Source organism: Sinocyclocheilus grahami, unplaced genomic scaffold (assembly GCF_001515645.1).
Source record: "Sinocyclocheilus grahami isolate Dianchi unplaced genomic scaffold, SAMN03320097.WGS_v1.1 scaffold174.1, whole genome shotgun sequence".
NCBI classification, from domain to species: Eukaryota; Metazoa; Chordata; class Actinopteri; order Cypriniformes; family Cyprinidae; genus Sinocyclocheilus; species Sinocyclocheilus grahami.
Genome location: NW_015505353.1, coordinates 1,214,745 through 1,233,619, shown reverse-complemented (window position 1 = coordinate 1,233,619; position 18,875 = coordinate 1,214,745). Strand labels below are relative to the sequence as shown.

The 18,875-nt window shown below is 36.4% G+C and overlaps 3 protein-coding genes across 3 annotated transcripts in view; 1 reads left to right on the top strand and 2 right to left on the bottom strand.

Moving 5' to 3' along the window:
* LOC107593611 (protein QNR-71-like) overlaps window positions 1-2,554 on the bottom strand; it is a 7,822-nt gene extending 5,268 nt beyond the window's left edge. Inside the window, exons 1-4 of the mRNA XM_016283406.1 lie at window positions 2,429-2,554; window positions 1,498-1,641; window positions 1,161-1,334; window positions 893-1,054 (exon numbers count right to left, since the gene is read on the bottom strand). Coding sequence (XP_016138892.1) covers window positions 893-1,054; window positions 1,161-1,334; window positions 1,498-1,641; window positions 2,429-2,549 — 601 coding nt within the window. The 5' untranslated portion in view covers window positions 2,550-2,554. The remainder of the gene's footprint in view (window positions 1-892; window positions 1,055-1,160; window positions 1,335-1,497; window positions 1,642-2,428) is intronic.
* A 503-nt stretch (window positions 2,555-3,057) lies between these two features.
* On the top strand, window positions 3,058-7,286 carry LOC107593612 (oxidoreductase NAD-binding domain-containing protein 1-like). Its single transcript, XM_016283407.1, has 7 exons — window positions 3,058-3,097; window positions 3,793-3,899; window positions 5,509-5,650; window positions 6,416-6,577; window positions 6,608-6,652; window positions 6,730-6,838; window positions 6,953-7,286. The coding sequence occupies exons 1-7, from the start codon at window positions 3,095-3,097 to the stop codon at window positions 7,108-7,110; spliced, it is 726 nt and encodes a 241-aa protein (XP_016138893.1). The 5' UTR covers window positions 3,058-3,094; the 3' UTR covers window positions 7,111-7,286.
* A 1,999-nt stretch (window positions 7,287-9,285) lies between these two features.
* On the bottom strand, window positions 9,286-17,593 carry LOC107593619 (raftlin-like). The gene is made up of 5 exons (XM_016283419.1): window positions 17,452-17,593; window positions 11,404-12,030; window positions 10,448-10,651; window positions 9,667-9,776; window positions 9,286-9,477 (listed from the first exon to the last, which is right to left on the bottom strand). The coding sequence occupies exons 1-5, from the start codon at window positions 17,591-17,593 to the stop codon at window positions 9,286-9,288; spliced, it is 1,275 nt and encodes a 424-aa protein (XP_016138905.1).
* Between the last annotated feature and the right edge of the window lie 1,282 nt (window positions 17,594-18,875).

Below are 18,875 nucleotides of genomic sequence, written 5' to 3'. Positions count from 1 at the left end.
GGAAGGGTTTTTTATGTATATGTATGTGTGTGTATATATATATATATATATATATATATATATATATATATGGTACATACATTCATATATATATATATATTATACACACACAATCACACTCACTACCACCAGTCAAAAGTTTGGAATAATTTAGATTTTTATTTTTTATTTTTTTAAATAAAATCTCTTACATTTATTTAATAAAAAATACAGTAATGACTAATATTGTGAAATTATTACAATTTAGAATAAATGCTCTACTGGGATATATTTTAAAATGTAATATACTGTATTTGTGTCATGGCAAAATAGAATGTTCTGCCTTTTTATTTTTAAAAATGGTTCTCATTATTGTATATATGTTGTAAACATTTTTGGTTCTTTATATTGTTGTGGAAATAACTTTATATTATTGATGAATAGAAAGCTCAATTAACAATTTATTTGAAATATAAATTATTTGTAACATTATAAATGTATTTACTGTCACTTTTAATCAATTTAACACATCCTTCCTGAATAAAAGTGTTAATTTCTTTTTTTTTCTTTTTTTTTTTAAATGATAGTGTATCATGGTTTCCACAAAAATATTAAACGGCACAACGGTTTTCCACAATAATAAGAAATGTTTTTAGTTCAGCATATTAGAATGATTTCGGAGGGATCATGTGACAATGAAGACTGGAGTAATGATGCTGAAAATTTAATTATATAATACAATTATATATTAAATACACCAATATTGATATCATATTACATATATAATATATACATAATTAATTAAATAATTATTTTTTTTATAAAAATGATGCATTTATTTTTAAAAGATCATAGTGTAGTTTTGATCCTGTACGTAAATATGATTAAAACAAGATGAAAGTAACTGTTAGACCTGTTATAAAGAATACGGTACTGTCCGTAGAGAGTGGGCTGTACTTCCTGCGCTCCCGTTTACGGTTCACCATCACCTCCATCACACCTGCTCCAAATGTCATGTTAGTGGTGTTCAGGGTCAGATGGGAGGAGGAGCCATCACATGTCTCAAAATACTGGCCTGTGAGGGAAACCACAGGATGATGGTCCATTTGTGTGCTTACATTATGTAAAGCGAATTATTAAAACACTGATATCAATCGGGTCAGTGAATGGCTGACACTCACCCATGGTGTGCCACACATACACATAACCTCTACGTCTCCAGTCATTGGTCTGAGGAAAAGGCTTTCCATCAGGGAAAACATTGCACCTCTTCAGATCTGTACACTTCCCAAAGCCATAGTCATCTAACCAGGATGTCCAGTTTAACACGTATCCTGAACGCACATGTCCATTGGCTGAAAAATAAGTCAAGGTTTTAGACACACAGATGAAAAACGCATTTCTTCCTTTTTTGGGAATATAAATGCAACCTTTTAAAATACAGGTCATTTTTTCCCTTGCGATTGTACATTGTTTAGAGATTACAGGGGTATGAAGCACCTGAGGCCTCCATCATACCGTCCCCACAGTGCTCATCATACACCAGGTTGCCGCTGCTGTCCTCCTTCTGGCATGGTGGAAACTCCAGGTCTGCAGTGAACGAGATGCACGAGCCGTTCATTGCAGGACTGTTGCTCGTAAGGCGCACCCTCGGTGGTTTATCTGTGAGAGAGCATTGAAAGATTAGCGTGTGGTCATTCCTGTCATGCAGCACATTTTTCTGTCCCCATCTTGTATGTTAATATAGTTGAGAAAATCAGTCTCTCTTGCAAGACAAAACGGGGAACATTCAACAACTTAAGAAGGAACATAAGGTTTTTCATTTGAAAAAATATTTAAACATCTGAAATATTTACACAAACTCAAATAGAAATTGATTAAAAGAGGGCGTACACAATTTTTAAAGGAAAAAAATTATGAAATATTCAAGCCTTTTTCCCCTTAATTCCTCTAATCGAAGTGTTTTAAACAAAACATGTTTTCTTTAAAATATTGTTTAAATTGGTAGTCCCCCGAAACTGTAGTCTTAGTATGACTTTCCATCCTGCAAACTTTTGTACTTTAACATACTTTAACCAATGAGATCATCGTCCTACTGGACGGAAGTGACATCATAATCGGTGGTTAAAAAAAAAAAGCAGCACAAATGACTAAATATTGGCGATCTGATTAATCAGTGTGTGGTATTAATTGGTTTGTATCTCTCTAAAACGTTCTATTATGTTTGAGAAAACTACAGAAATTATTTAGACAAATTATTATCTCGCCATTGTGTAAAATGTATTTAATAATCACGTTATAATTAATCAATTTTGAGTACTCGAGTTTGTATGGTATTTTTTTTTTGTATTGTATTTATTTATTTATTTTAAGTTTCCTATTTATTCTGTAATTTTGCGTATGTTACGTGAATCAAACTTTACTAGGCTACATAGCAGGAGACTCTTACCATGTCTGCGATTCAGCTGTTGTTTGAAGTGGGGATACAGAGATTCGTCCCAAGGGTTCGTGTCCGGTTCCCAGCCAGGGATTGGGAATGGAAAAGGGAGTTTGTGTTTGTGAGGGAACATGTCACCATAAGCTGCACGAATGACAGGGGGGAAATACATCGTGAAAGCCTTCTGAACTGACACCTCGATTACCCAAAGATTTCGTGGCCAAACACGAAGTAGCCTAAATAAATGGACTATAATTTACTTGGATTAGGCATTTTAAATTGCGTAAAATTTAACAGGGAAAGCTGGGCTTGTTACTTTCTGCTGGGCTGTATATGTTGTTACTTTTCCCTTGTATTTCGAAACCGGCAATTTCAAAATCATCTCATTTATCTCTGATTGTTGGCTTTATGCTTTATGGTCTTGTCTAACACAAATGGTCCACTGTATATATGATCCTCTATGAGAAATCCTTGATCTGTCTCAGAGTCCTTTTTGAGAAAAGTCCATTTTTTGTTAGATATCAGGGTCAGAAATGTCAGAGAGGTTAATATGGGGATACATTTTTAACAGCCAAATCTAAAACGCATAGCTACTCCACGTTATAAGAAATGTAATCTCTGTTCATTCTTTTTGAGAAACATACTAATCTAGAAAGAACTGCTAGCGTTCATAGACAAATGGTGAGTCTTCTTAGATTTCTTTATGAAACCCTTGACCTGCAGAGCATAGATTCCTCTGTGACTCCTTATAAATAGTTAACAAAGCAGGTGAAAGTTCAGACACTTGTTCTGTGTTGTAGGTCAGCCAGTGTGTCATTTGATTTTTGTCATGAGACTAAATTCAAGAGGATGCTATCAGGCATTTGTTTGTTTGTTTGTTTATTTATTAACTCTAGATATGTAGCAGCATACTGTATAGTGTTCAAGTTCAAGTCTGCTTTATTGTCAATTCTTCCACATGTACAGCACATACATACGGAGAATTGAGATTGCGTTACTCTCAGACCCTTGGTGCATACAGATAACAGTAACAGTAGAACATAAAATACAGATAGATACAGATTAAATATAAAATACAGATGAAACCAGTGAAGTAAACAAACAGTGCAGAGATAATGATTGTAGTGCAAAAGAGCTTGTTTTGATTAAAGTGACAGTATAGTGTTATTTTATTCAAATGCTATGCCCTTTTTCCTGTCATGCTATTTCTTGTTATGAATGTGTGTAGAGTTTGAAGTTGTAAAAATGTATAATGGCTCCCATTTGTACATCTGCATGGCATAATGCATTACATTTAAATGCTGAGAGGCTGAAATGTGGGAATTTTGTTGCAAATTCTCTGTAAAGACACAATTTTATGTTTTGTGTGTGTCCAGGAACTTTTCTCTGCACGTGTTTGTGACATTATGAATGAATCTGATTCAGTAAAGAGACTGAGACTGGAGGTGCCACATCCTGACTTCAGCTTCCGCGCTGGACAGTGGTAAGAACTGTAACTTTGTGAAATATGTATTGTAAGTAGGGCTGTGCAAAAAATCAAATGCGATTTTCATGCGCATCTCGTCAGTAAAGCCGGTTCTGTGATTAGTAGTAAATCTCCAACACGTGCTTTCAGATGGAACGCCATTTACTACACAGAGCAGTAGATCACTGACAAGCTACACAAAATCGCAGGCGATTTATTGCCTCAGTGCTGGAGATTTACTACTAATCACAGAACCGGCTTTACTGACGAGATTCGCATGAAAATTGCATCTGATTTTTTGCCCAGCCCTAATTGTAAGCATCTAATATTGATGATAATACTAAATGATATCCAGTATAATCTGATGGGGGATGTGGGGTACATAGGACAATAACATAAAAAGCCCTATATAAAGGTGTTCCTAGATGTTACTAGATTTTTACTTGAAAGTGACTGATGAGAAGACATGCAGTTTGCAAAATGGCCAGGAGATGGCTCCTCTCACACAAAATTCTCACTTCAGCTTGAGATTTGTTATCAGCAAAATAATGAAAATCTATTCGTGCCACTTTCTCTCTCACTTTTGCTCTCGTTCACGTTGTGTATGTGTGTGAGTTTTGAGAGAGCGTGCGTGAGGTGAAAAGGTCAAGCGATGATTTATGCAGATGTATGCACAGAAACTCCTCCAGACCATATGATGTTGTGTTCCTGCTAAAGAACTTGAGGATCTTGAGTCAAGGAGAGCAGAGCGAGTGGCGGCTTTACTGACGAGATTCGCATGAAAATTGCATCTGATTTTTTGGCCAGCCCTAATTGTAAGCATCTAATATTGATGATAATACTAAATGATATCCAGTATAATCTGATGGGGGATGTGGGGTACATAGGACAATAACATAAAAAGCCCTATATAAAGGTGTTCCTAGATGTTACTAGATTTTTACTTGAAAGCGACTGATGAGAAGACATGCAGTTTGCAAAATGGCCAGGAGATGGCTCCTCTCACACAAAATTCTCACTTCAGCGTGAGATTTGTTATCAGCAAAATAATGAAAATCTATTCGTGCCACTTTCTCTCTCACTTTTGCTCTCGTTCACGTTGTGTATGTGTGTGAGTTTTGAGAGAGCGTGCATGAGGTGAAAAGGTCAAGCGATGATTTATGCAGATGTATGCACAGAAACTCCTCCAGACCATATGATGTTGTGTTCCTGCTAAAGAACTTGAGGATCATGAGTCAAGGAGAGCAGAGCGAGTGGGTGTGTGTGTGTGTGTGTCCTGACATATGTGCTTATCACTTATTAATGCTTTGCGTACACATATGGTGACTCTCAAAGCGTATATGTTGCTTTGCTCTTTTTATTAAATATTATTGAGATAAGTAATACTGGACACATAGGTTTTGTTGTGTTGACATGTTACTGTGTGGGAAGAATCTGCTATCTAAACTTTCTAAAAGTACTTTATGTAGTTGTGTTGTTACTTTTGAATGTTTTAGTTTTTTAGTCATTAACATATAGTCAATGCATGAGAAAAACTGTTAAGTTCATATAATATACTCCAGCAGTGTTTCTTGTATTGTATTGTATTATATTATATTATATTATTTAATTGCACCCTTTTTCACAGGGTGGATTTCTTCATCCCAGGTGTGGATACAGTGGGCGGCTTCTCCATTTGTTCGAGTCCTGGCCTGCTGCAGAGAGAGGGGGTGATTGAATTGGCTGTTAAATACACACGCCATCCTCCAGCACACTGGATTCACACTAAAGTGAGTGAATGAATTAAAAAGGATACACTACTGTTCAAAAGTTTGGGGCTGGTAAGAATTGTTTATGTTTTTGAAAGAAGTCTCCTATGCTTACCAAGGTGGCATTTATTGGATCAAAATACAGTAAAAACTGTAATATTGTGAAATATTATTACATTATTAAATAAGATTGTATTAAATAACTATATTAAATAACTTTCCTGTTTTCTTCAGTGTCAAATGATCATTCAGAAATCAGTCTTGATATGCTGATTTGGTGCTCAAGAAACATTTCTTCTTATTATAAATGTTGCTGCACTGATGCGCTGTTTAATATTATTGTGGAAACCATGACACATTTTTTTCAGGATTCTTTGATGAATAGAAAATTCAAAAGAACAGCATTTATTTGATATAGAAATCTTTTGTAACATTATAAATGTCTTTACTGTTTCCTTACTGACTCCAAATTATTGCGAGGTAATTGAATTAGTACCATTTTTCAGGTTTTCATTTTGTTTTTATTTGTAAAATTCCATTATTGGAATTTTTAAGAAAATAAATTAGTATATTTTCAATATTTTGAATATCCTGTTTCATTCATAAATATGTATTATTACAAAAGTATTTTATATATGGACAGCATTTCATGCAATTATTCTACTATACAGAAAAAAATTATTTTATTCATGTACCTTTATTTTAAAAGTTTCTGTTGTATGCTACTATTTTATATATTTTATCAAATAATTGTAATGGTTTTTTTTGTAAATTGCACTATTTCAGTGCTCTGTGGACTCTCCGGTAGCTGTGAGGGTGGGAGGTAACTTCTACTTTGACCCTCAACCTTCTGAGCCTGTGGTGGACCTGTTGCTGATAGCTGGTGGTGTTGGCATCAACCCTCTGTACTCCATTCTGCTGCACGCAGCTGATCTGCTTAAACACACTCATGTTCACAGGTGCGCTCCAGGGCACACGCACCTGTGCTACAGCGCCAAGAACACCAAAGAGCTGCTCTTCAAGGTATGTATATACCCTTGACTTGTCATTGAAGTGAGATTGAAGCTGCCAACTGATTTTTAGATATTTGCCGTCTTCAGAACACCATTATTGACATTTGTCATGAGCAACCAGATAAATTCTCCTGCGATTTCCATGTTACCCAACAGAGCTCTGACATAGAGCAGGAACTTCAGCCTTACACCATAAGTGAGTTGCACACATCAACATTTTATATTTTGATTACCTATAATCTGCAATCTTTTAATTCATTGAACTATTTTTAGATGTAATGTCACATGGGATTTTCTTGTGTCTTTTCAGATGGAAGGATATCAGAAGAGGAACTTAAGCGCCATGTAGATCCTGAGCACACGTTGTGTTATCTTTGTGGCCCTCCTCCTATGATAGAGAAAGTGAATTCAGACCTCCAGAAAGTCGGCCTATCAGAGGACAGAATCCTTTTTGAGAAATGGTGGTAGCTCTACAACTCAGATAATCACAGCGATGGATGCATCTGCATCATCATAGAAACAGACTGTAATGGCAATGGACCAGTAAAGCCTTTGAGATCAACAGACGCTATGTCTGCATTCTCCACATTTAAAGGGATAGTTCACCCAAAAATGAAAATTACCCCATGATTTACTAACCCTCAAGCCATGCTAGGTGTATATGACTTTCTTCTTTCCGACGAATACAATCGGAGTTATATTTAAAAATCTCCTGGCTCTTCCAAGCTTTATATTGGCAGGCAGTGAATGGGTGATATTCAGTAGTCCAGTAGAAGTCCGATAAAGTGCATCCATCCATCATAAAATGTGTCCAACATGGCTCCAGGGGGATAATAAAGGCCTGCTGAAGCCAATCAATGTGTCAATCACATGAACGCGGAAGCACAGAGGAGAGAGCAAAACAAAATGGTTACGAATTAGAAGTACAAAACGAGGATTTGTATAGAAAAATGTCAGAGGATTTCGATATAAGCCAAGAGGAGACTGGTTTTCCTTTGCTAAACAATGGAAACTTTGATTCCTTTGCTTCTGTAAACAAACCTTGGTTCTCACGTGACTATCATATTCTAGTTAGTGGAAGCTAGAGATTACTGTTTATAAAGTTTTAAATATGGATATTTTTATTACATAAATGCATCGATTCGCTTTAGGAGGCCTTTATTAACCCCCCGGAACCGTGTGGAGCACTTTTTATGATGGATGGACACAGTTTATTGGACTATTGAATATCCCCACCCATTCACTGCCATTATAAAGCTTGGAAGAGCCAGGACATTTTTTGATATAACTCCAATTGTATTTGTCTGAAAGAAGAAAGTCATATACAACTAGGATGGCTTGAGGGTGAGTAAATCATGGGGTAATTTTCATTTTTGGGTGAGCTATGTCTTCAAACAAACAATTCTCTAGACACTGTCCTGTTTTTGTTATACCTCATTTTAAAGATAGACTCAACAAATTGACCATAAACATAAGCGTTGTAATGCTCTACATTATAGTTCATTTGCTGGTTAATGGCATAGCATCCTGCTTCAAGGGCATCATAAGAGTAAGTGCAATAAGATTGCACTAGGTGTTTCAGAGATCTGTGTATAATGTTGTAATATGTTGTTTGCATTTTAGAACACATATTTATTCAGTAAAAATGTTAAGGGCATGGAAATTATCAGTTGTGCAAAATAATATAAAACATTTTTACTCATGAATATACTCCTAATGTACTAAAAGATGCTAAACATGGTCCCTTTAAAAAGTTGATGCTTCAAAAACCACACCAAGTGACCATGACAGCACTCATATGACCCCAGCGGATGAATCAATGTCTTTAGCAAAACGGTGGGTGTTTGTGAGAAAAATACTACTATTTTAACTTTTTAATCTAAACCATAGTTTCTGGCTAACTGATGGTTTCATCCACTTCCATTTTATGGACTCACAAAGATTATGTTTTTAAAAATCTGTTTGTGTTCCACAGAAAAAGGAAAGTCATACATATAGGATGCCATGAGAGTGAAAAATCACTTAATAAAATCAATTTAATAAAAAATTTTTATTTTGAGGTGGATTATCCCTTTAAGGCAAGTCAGTTCACTTGGTGGCCATATTTGTGGTGGCTATTTCCATATTTGCAAGTACAGCTCCCATCTACCTAAATTATTCTACAAAACAAAACAAAATCTACATCTACAAAAACTATTTTTAGCCTGGCTTTTTTTTAATTGTAAGGCAGGACTACAGCTGCCATTGTTAACTTTATTTAGCATCTCAAACTATAATTATCTCCCATTTCATGGGAAGGATGTTTTTTAAAAACTGGATTGATGAACAAGGTCTTCACCACTAATGCTGCTGAAATGTTTGAAAAATGACACTGAAAACAGAAGGAAACAAATCCATCAAGATGTTTCTAACTTTAATTCGTTGCTTCTGTCTAAAATATGAGTCCCTCTATCCATAATATTGCTTTCTCCAGTGAAACTGATGGACTGGAGTCATTTGGATTACTTGTGGATTATTGTGATTCTTTTATCAGATATTTGGACTCATTCTGACGGCACCCATTCACTGCAGAGGATCCATTGGTGAGCAAGTGGTGTAATTATAATCTTTTTCCAAATATGTTCTGATGAAGAAACAAAATCATCAACATCTTGGATCGAGAACAATTTTTTCAGCAATTTTTTTACTTTTGGTGAACTCTTCCTTTAAGCGTTTAGTATGGATTTGGAACCTTTTCATTTTGACGATGGGAGTGGGCAGAACACACATTAGTCTCCAGCCATATGGAGCCAAAGACTGAAGCAGAGGGATGTAGTCTGTTTTCACCGCAACACCCTGCAAAACAGAAGTGTCATTTAAACAATGTGTTAAAGGATATCACTAATGTCCTATTGAGACATATCGTATGAATGTGCACATGTGTCTGCATTCATTTAAAAGGCGGTTTGTAAGAAGAAAGGTGTAAATGTTCCACAAATAATAATTCATTAAAATTAAATTTGGGATGCACCACTGCAGACTTACATCAATAACAGTCCATTGCTCAACTACAATGGCGTCATACACTGCGGTTGGCCTGGCATCACCTGAAGCACTTTGGAAGATAAAAACACTCTCCACAGTGGAAGAAGATGCTGAAGAGAGAGCAAGAAAAGGATTGGAAAATGTTGATAGTGATGTTTGATAATTTGTGTTCAGAGTTATCTGGGTAAAACTGCAGATAGGTTAACAAAATAATTGAAAATGTATTATTCTAGTTTTTATTATTCATAAATTTTTTATAGAAGTTTATGCATTTAATCTTTTCTATATTTTTATCACTATTTTATTAAAACTTTTATATTAAGTGGCCCCAATACCTGTGTAATTACATAGTAACTAGATTTGTACGTAGTATGTAACCAACCACACTGTAAGTACACATTGGTACATAGTATCTAGAGCTGTAATATTTCTGTAACTACACATGTAACTACATTTTGTAACAACAATATGTATAAGAGTAATTGGAACAATTTGATCCAGGGGGTGGAGATGGGTAGGTTTAGGGGTGGAAATGTGTAGTTTCACAAACATTAGAGCTGTAGATACTATGTACCAATGTGTACTTACACTGTGGTTACATACTATGTACACATCTAGTTACTATGTAAGTATACAGGTATTAGGGCCACTTAATATAAAGTGGGACCAAAACTTCTTAAAGAATAAATGTGATACATTAGTAAAATGTATGTTTTTACATTCAGGAAAATGTACTGCTCCATCTCAGTTATTTTCTAAAATGTCACAACATGTCCAGTACCTGCATCGTCTCCCAGGTGAAAGTAGCCGTCGATGAGTTGCGCGCCACTTCTGAAGTGCTGCGTCATGTGGTCCAGCCAATGGGAGTCAACCGAGCTAACAAGCCCCGCCTCTCTGCGCACCTGCAGTGGAACCCTCAAAGAAAAAAACTTTGGCGATCCCGCCAGAACTATCGAATGGTTGTACAGCGCGAACACCTGCACACCTACACATACAGAGACAAATAGTTAGTAAGTGTTTTTATGACTTATTTGTCGATGTCACTTCACATTAATTTAAAAAAGTTAAAGAGTAAGATAATTGCTAAGCAATATTACGTTGCTACGGGTATTCAAACAACATCACGATTGAGAGTGACAGCCTACTGATAACATAAAACAGCTAAACAAGAAGTACATTTTGAGTAACTTTCATTTTAGTCACAATATTGTCAGTTGCTTTGTCTATTTTTTTTGTTCCCCAAACGAAAATAATTCCGAAGGAACAGCGCGTCTCCGAGCAACAGACACCAGGTTCCTGACTGAATCAGTGTGTTTGAACGAATCGGTTGAGTGAATGACTCACTTATAAAGACGCTTCGTTCCTGAGAGGGTTTGGTTGCGAGATTGATATCATGTAATGTATTTTATGCCAATAATGATATTCTACTATGGTGTAAATTATCTTTCCGGTTACATCTTAGTCTTTTTCAGGTATTTTAAGGGAAACAATTATGAATTGTATCAACACAATGAAAGTGAATTGAACCAAATAATGACCAATACTGAGATTTCATGATGCATCACTAGTAAATAATTGTAATCAAATCAGATTATTTTCAGAGCAAATATTTTCACACCTAGAAATTACAAATTGTTTATCTTATTTGACACATTATTTTGATATAATCTAAGCAAACAACACGTCCCCTCCCCCCCACCAACCCTTTCTCTATATTTTAACAGACTGCACACTTACGATTCAGCATCGGGGTGGTTCCGGTGCGCTTGCTGTGTTTGTCTTGGCTTTTGACCTGCTCTTTGTGCTCTCTTTTGTTGTTTTCTGCCAAATCACAGCTGGGCAAGTTTGGCTGCATTCTAATAATCTGGATCTGATGTGGCTCTGGTGCACAAGAGCTTAATATAAACTCATGTGATGGCACTTGGTTCTTTAAATCCTCAGCTTGTGTACATTCACCTTCAACATTTGGACACTTAGTGAACGGATTCTGATTATTCCAACACTGGCTGCTCTCAGGGCTTTGTATTTGAAAGCTGTGGCTCATAAAGTCTTCATTGTCTGAATTAAAGTTTGTATGATTCTGGTTTCGATGATCCCCATTGTCTCTATCCTGTTGGCTCTGCTCGCTCGCAGAGCTGAGGGTCGGAGGCCCCTGATGCACAGAACAGGGACTGGAGTGCAAGGAGGAAAGATCTTCTGGTTCCCAGTGACCAAGGAAATATGGACCTCCACCGGGTTGCGGCAAAAAACCCACAAACAGATCACCCTGATCAGCCAAATCCTGCACCTGCATCCCCCAGAACGACCAGGACAAATAGAAGAAATGTTCATCAGTAACATCACTAAAAAAGTCTACAATCAAAGCTGACAATGAAAGTAAGTGGATTCCAATGTAATATAAATAATTTTACAGTGTCTTTGGAGGAGAAAGGTGGTGCGTTTTCCAGCAGATGCTTTTAAAAAGACAGACAGAAAGACAGAAAGAGAGAGAGAGAGAGACAGAGAGAGAGTCAGGGAGGCACAGAGAGAGAAATTAGTAGAGAAAGAAAAAAAATACATAAAACATTTAATCTTTCAACTATCATCAATTTGTCCTGACACAGCTACTCCTGCTAAAAAAATGAACTGAAAATTCCTAATTTACTATTGTAACAACTTGACTATTATAGTGTATTAAAATATTAACAATAATAAAACAAGCTATATATATATATATATAACCCAGAAATTTTTTTATTTTGAACGGTCTTTTCATCAGGGAATCCTGAAAAAAATATATCATGGTTTCCACAATATTGAACAGTATAAATGTTTTCGACAGTGAGAAATATTTCTTAAGCAGCAAATCAGCATATTGGACTGATTTCTGAAGGATCATATGAGACTGAAGACTGAAGTAATGGCTGCTGATAATTCAACAGTTATTTTAAATTGTAATAACATTTCACAATACTACTGTTTTTACTGTATATTTAATTAAATAAATGCAGCCTTGGTGAACATATGTCAGCATATGTCAGTATACTAAAACTGAATTAAATGATGACTAATATAGGCACTTTTATAACACTATATCGGCATGATTACACGTATTCAACTCCACCACATACACTCAAAAAAAAATGAAGTAGAAATTGGGGGTATGAATGATGTAAGACAGAAATGAGAAGATAAGCATGAACAATTTCATTCACAGCATCTCTGCCAAATAAAGTGTTAACATGCTCACTTTCTGACATGGTTACTGACACACACAAACTGAGTCGCTGTAGAAATTGTTTGAAAGTATTTTGGTGAAACGTTTTTTTACAAGCAATTTGTTTCTGGAATCAGTAATTAAACTTAATTTCCAGCGCTCATTATTCAGAGCACTATTAAGGGTAGCAGTGAGCTGTAATCTGAGCACTGCTTGACTGCAATCATCTTACAGAGGTGTGAGGAGCTTGTTAAAACAAAACGGTGACGTCTGAACATGCTTTGACTAGTGTTTCCACTGAATAAATAACTGCACAGATGAACGTATAGGTGAATTGAGTGCAAATGTGTGATTCAGTCTTCAGTGTCACATGATCCTCAAGAAACCATTCTAATACGCTGATTTGGTGCTCAAGAAACGTATTATTATTATTATCAATGTTGAAAACAGTTGGAAATTGTATCTCTCTAAAATATGACAAAAGAAAGATCACATTTAAAAACAAAAATAACACCAAACAGAGTTAAATGTTCAGTATATAAGGGGGGTCTTATTTTATTTTGTAATAACCCGACAGGGAGTGGAATTGCATTATTTATAGAGACCAGTTTCAATTAAAACAAGATTTGGCTATAAATACAGTTCAGTGTCACTACTCACTACGACTGATTTTTTTCTGTTGCGCACACACGAACAGATAAATCCAAGATTTAAGTACTAAGCCCTCCCATCTTCAAGATCAGATAATCTTTAAAGGATGCCTAGCATTTTTCTCTCTCTACCTGTTTTTTCACTCTCTGTCTTTGTTATTTCATCTGTCAATCATTCACATTCATTAAGTCACTTGTCGTTGCTTTCAATATTGATGCCCTAAAACAAACAAACAAGCTTATTCGAACATCTCTGGCTCACTCGTGCTGTCACAGCAGTTTGCAGTGAAACTCTTTTTCTGTGTCTCTGTAGGCATCAGTGAGTTTTACATATAAATGACCTGCCTGCCTGTCTACCGATAAGCAGCTAAAACAGAAAGCCTGGAGTTTATGTGTGTGTGTGTGTGTGTGTGTGTGTGTGTGAACAGAACTTGAACGATTGCCCAGTTCTCACATATTCTTTTTAAAAAAAAGAGTTTTACATATAAATGACCTGCCTGCCTGTCTACCGATAAGCAGCTAAAACAGAAAGCCTGGTGTGTGTGTGTGTGTGTGTGTGTGTGTGTGTGTGTGTGAACAGAACTTGAACGATTGCCCAGTTCTCACATATTCTTTTTAAAAAAATTTTATAAATAAATATTTGATCCAGGTCACACACACACACACAAACGTTGTATGTGTTAAATTTAAGTAGTAAGTGCAATATTTTGGATAAACTAACACTATTTAAATTATTTCTAAATAAGCCTAGAGAGAGTGGTCAGGACCGATGCTTAATGTCTACATAGAAGCAATTTGTCTTAAGGATGCATTAACAATAGTATATTCATAAATATTAACGAAGATTTATAACATTTATAAATGCATTTAAAGAACTATGTTCATTGTTAGTTCATAAGAGAGACTTTCCATTGACTTCTATTGTTTTATACTAAGCTCATGATATTTTCTATGCCCTAAACTTCACATATGGACCATTTCATATTTTTCATTAAAGGGGTCCTATTATGCTCTTTTACAAAGTCTTGATTTTGTTTTGGGGGTGTACTAGAACAGGCTCTCATACTAGGTTGTTCGAAAAACAACTAGGTTGTTGTTTTTCTTCACATATATTTTACATTATTACAACACCTCTCTCCCCAGTCTGGCATGAACGGCTCGAATAGTTCCTGTATCAAATGAAGGCCCGCCTTCTGAAATATGAAATGTGCTGTGATTGGTTAGCTGGACCAGTGTGTGTTGTGATTGGCAGCACTCGGCGTCCGGTCGGGAAATGTCATGCCCCTTACAATAGAATGAAGCTGTGAGCTTCAGTGTAAATATTGTGTCAATATCAAATCAATTTGAGTGTGATTTAAACCCGGATGATTGTAACCACTCCAAGTTCGTCTGCCTTGGGAAAGCTAGTGTGTCTCCGACATAGTGATAACACTCGATGCCTTCTCTAGTGCAGCTCAACCAGGTCTCGTCCCATTCGTCAGTATTTGTGATATTACAAATCCCGGAAAATATGCGTTGTAGTCCAAACGAGTCGTCCGTGGTAGTTTTTGAAAAGTGATTTCTGTTAAATTAAATATCTCCTTTTGAATTGGACTTTGAGCTTTGTAATTTTGCAGATCTTTTTTATGCTCAAACAGCAACATTACAGACTAACTAAAGTTGAAAAAGTAAAAAAACATAATAGGACCCCTTTAAGAAATTAGAATGTTTACTAGCATGTTTTCTTCCTGGAGACCACTGGATAGTGCCCATAATGTAGGTAAATTCAGGTTTTACTATTACTATCCCCATGCACAAATATAAAAAAAACTAGTGATATGGTCGCATCCTTGTAATTATGTTCAGTAATGGCCCATATACTCATATGCTTTCAAGTCATTAAAATAAGCAGGTCTGTTCTTCCACTTCAATCTGTGTCTTATATTCTCTCATCCTGTCTCATATCCTCTTTCTCTGAAATCAGCGGGATCCATTATTGCTTCTCTCGAACCACACTAACAAAAGCGGCATTAGTATATTTAGAAACATAAGCCCTCAAAGAATAAACACTGTTTGGTTGCTCTCTCTCTCTCTCTCTCTCTCTCTCTCTCTCATCTAATATTACACTTTTTTTCTTCACAGTTTGAAGCTTTACACTTTATTATCTGAAGGTGGGTTTTCGTGCATTTGCATATGCATATCATCAATATGGATGTTTCTTTGAATTTTGAAAAACAGCAATCATATTTATGCTGTATGTCACTGTATGTTAATCCGTTGATGCATGAATTATGAAGTAATAAAGTATAAAACTTAAAAAGTATAGTATTATAGTAGTATTATTTAGTATTATTTATATACTATTAAAGTATTTATCAATATATATTTTTTATTTTATTTTCATTTTTAAAGGTCCCATATTGTCAAAACTGAAATTTCCTGGCTTTTTTTCACGATTACTGAGGTCTAGGGGCTATTTAACTACCATATAAGTTTCAAAACAGTCAGTCCACAGTAAACTGCACACAGCCTGCTTAAAGTAGCTGTGATTTTTCACGAACCATTGTGACTTCCGTAAAAAGTTGACGTCAGAACTACACAGTCACCGCCTTCAGTCACCACCCCGAGCACCGCCCACCGTCCCACTCTCCTTTTGCCAAACCCCCAGACAACATCGCGTCCATGCTATTGCTGAGCAAGAACAACACGGAAACATGTGCAAGAAACATAGACATATGGCAAGAAATCTGTAGACGCGCCCATAACAACAAAAGACAATACTTTATTGAACCTTTTCTGATAAGAAGTGTGCGCTGCAAACGCGAGCATTTTTGACGATTGTTTCTGTCCAGTCTACTCGTTTTATCGCATTTAACCACAGCTGTCGTCGGTTTTTTGTCTGGCAGTGGCACCAGATATGCGATCAAATTTCTAATTTGAGGCTGTATTACGTCGATTCTGGCACCCAACATCACAACAAGATGCTATTTTACGCTCCTTATGTAGCTGAATCTGCGCTGGTTTGAATGGGCCGCCTCCAGTTTCGCCTTTGTTTTGCTGCCTCCTGCTAGCACAGTGACGTCGCTGACCCTAGTTACCTGTGGTTGGCCTGGCCATGCATCACTCAGAACACAACAGGCCAATCAGAAGAGAGGCTCATGAATATTAATGAGACAGACCAAACTCAATCTGTTCTCAGCAGAGCTCCTGAGAGGGGAGCTGTAAAAATATATTGAGATTGTTTTTGGTACTTATATCACAAATATGTATTCTTAAGGACATCAAAACCTCAAATAAAACTCCAGAAAGTTGTACAATATGTGACCTTTAAGCATTTTTACGTGCTTTTGTCATTTTATTAAAAATATTAATATTTCAGCTTGATTTTAATTAATGGCAATGATTTTTAATAGTTTTAGTTTTGCAGTAGTTTTTCCCACTGTTTGTTTTTTTTTGGTTTATTGGTACCATTGGTACCATAATGACATGTTATACAGAAATATGGGTAAAGTCCCATCCACATTAACAACGATAATTACACACCAACGGATGATAATGTTTGGTTTATTATAAGTGCGCATTGCAGTTTTGTGTCTGCCACAAATGTTCAAGCCCTTTTTAATGTTGGGTGGATTTTCATTGGCTGTCAATGTTTTTTATTGCACATTAGGTGGAAAAAATTATTTTCAAAGTAATTCCAACGATATTGTTCCTCTTTGTCATTATTGTTACAGTTGTATGTAACACTGAATGTAACATTCTCAAAGAATTAGAATGATTATTAAAACTTTATAGTTATCATTATAGTTATTGTCCTTTGTGTGAACGGACCTTAAGGGTCAAAGTTCATTATCCATATGAAAATCTGGCTTCTATTTAAAATGTTTGAGAATAAACAACAACAACACGTACAAAGGGACTTTTCAATAGACAAATTGTACAGGAAATGGGCATGTGTACCTTCTTTTCCTAACAGGAAGTCCAGGAAGTGGTATGTATAGGCCACTCCTGAGTGTGTCTCCACTTGTGCTCTTCTGAGGGTGGAGAAAATCTTCCCCGGAGCTTCATCTGACCCTCGAGGCTTCTGCAACTTACAGCCCATATCTGCACACGTGGAGAAAAACAAAGCAAGAGAGAGAAAATGAGACAGATGAATATGGATCATTTGTCTATAATATTCATGTATTCATAACTGCATTATTGATTTAACTGATTGCCTTGGCAGCAGTTCCTAATTGTCATGCTAATTATGTCAGATTGACATTGAAATTGGAATTGAGCATGTGCGAAACTGGGGAGAGGGCATTTCAGCATGTCTTTAAACACAACTGCAAACATTCAGATACATGCACGCGCAAAGATTCGTCACACGGTAACATAACATGAAGGCTAATTGGAAAGTTAATCAACCTTCAAACATCAACCTTTAACACAAACACACGTTCAATGTGTCAAACACAATGCCCCCTTCAAAACGTGCACACGGTCTCCTAGGTTACCAGAAGCAGCAATCAGATAACACTTCATATTTGGTCTGTGACTACACAACCCATCAAACAGTGGAATGTGTGGCCGATGAATCGTGTGGCTAATGCTAATGAGCGTCACATCTATAGCACGTTAACTTGATGTGACAGTAGAGGCACACCACGTGGGCCCCAGGGCCGTCAGCGCTAACACATATCATCAGGTACGGGTGGTTAAGTGCCAGCATTTCTGTGTCAGCGTCTGATGATCCAGAACAGGTGAAACCGAGAGGAACCGGACAAGCCCAGTCACCGTGACAACAAGCATTAAGTGTGCACTGATGACATGATGGGGACTGAAGATGGGACAGGGGAGCGATGGATGGCTGGTTTTGTGGTTCGGGGATGGGGTGATCATTTTAGAGCGCTCTATGAGTAGATTGGGATAAACACTAAAAACCAGTACTGTGCTTTACCATGGTACATGATACTATTTTGATATATAGCCTACAATAGTAGTGTATGGTTATTGTTTTCAATGGTATGTACTAGGTATTTCAAAGTATATTATGGCATTACCTTCGTAGCAGTTTCCAAAAGACTATGGTTTTTCTTACAGTGGTGTTATGTCTAAATATTGTAGTAATTGAATGCTGTACAATAAAGCCACAACAATGCTTTCTATTGAGCTGTCTTTGCTGGCTGCAAGCAAAAACACAGCATGAATTAATGACTTGTATAAGAGATTCTTGTAAAGACTGACTTATCAGTTTGAATCAGTCTGAGGAAGCACTCACAGCATGACTTCACTGAATCGGTCAGAACTGCTACTGAATCAACCTCTGATTGAACCGAAAGTCTTTACTTTTACTATGAGCGAAAATTAAGCAATTTTGGGTAATTAAAGAAAACTATTGA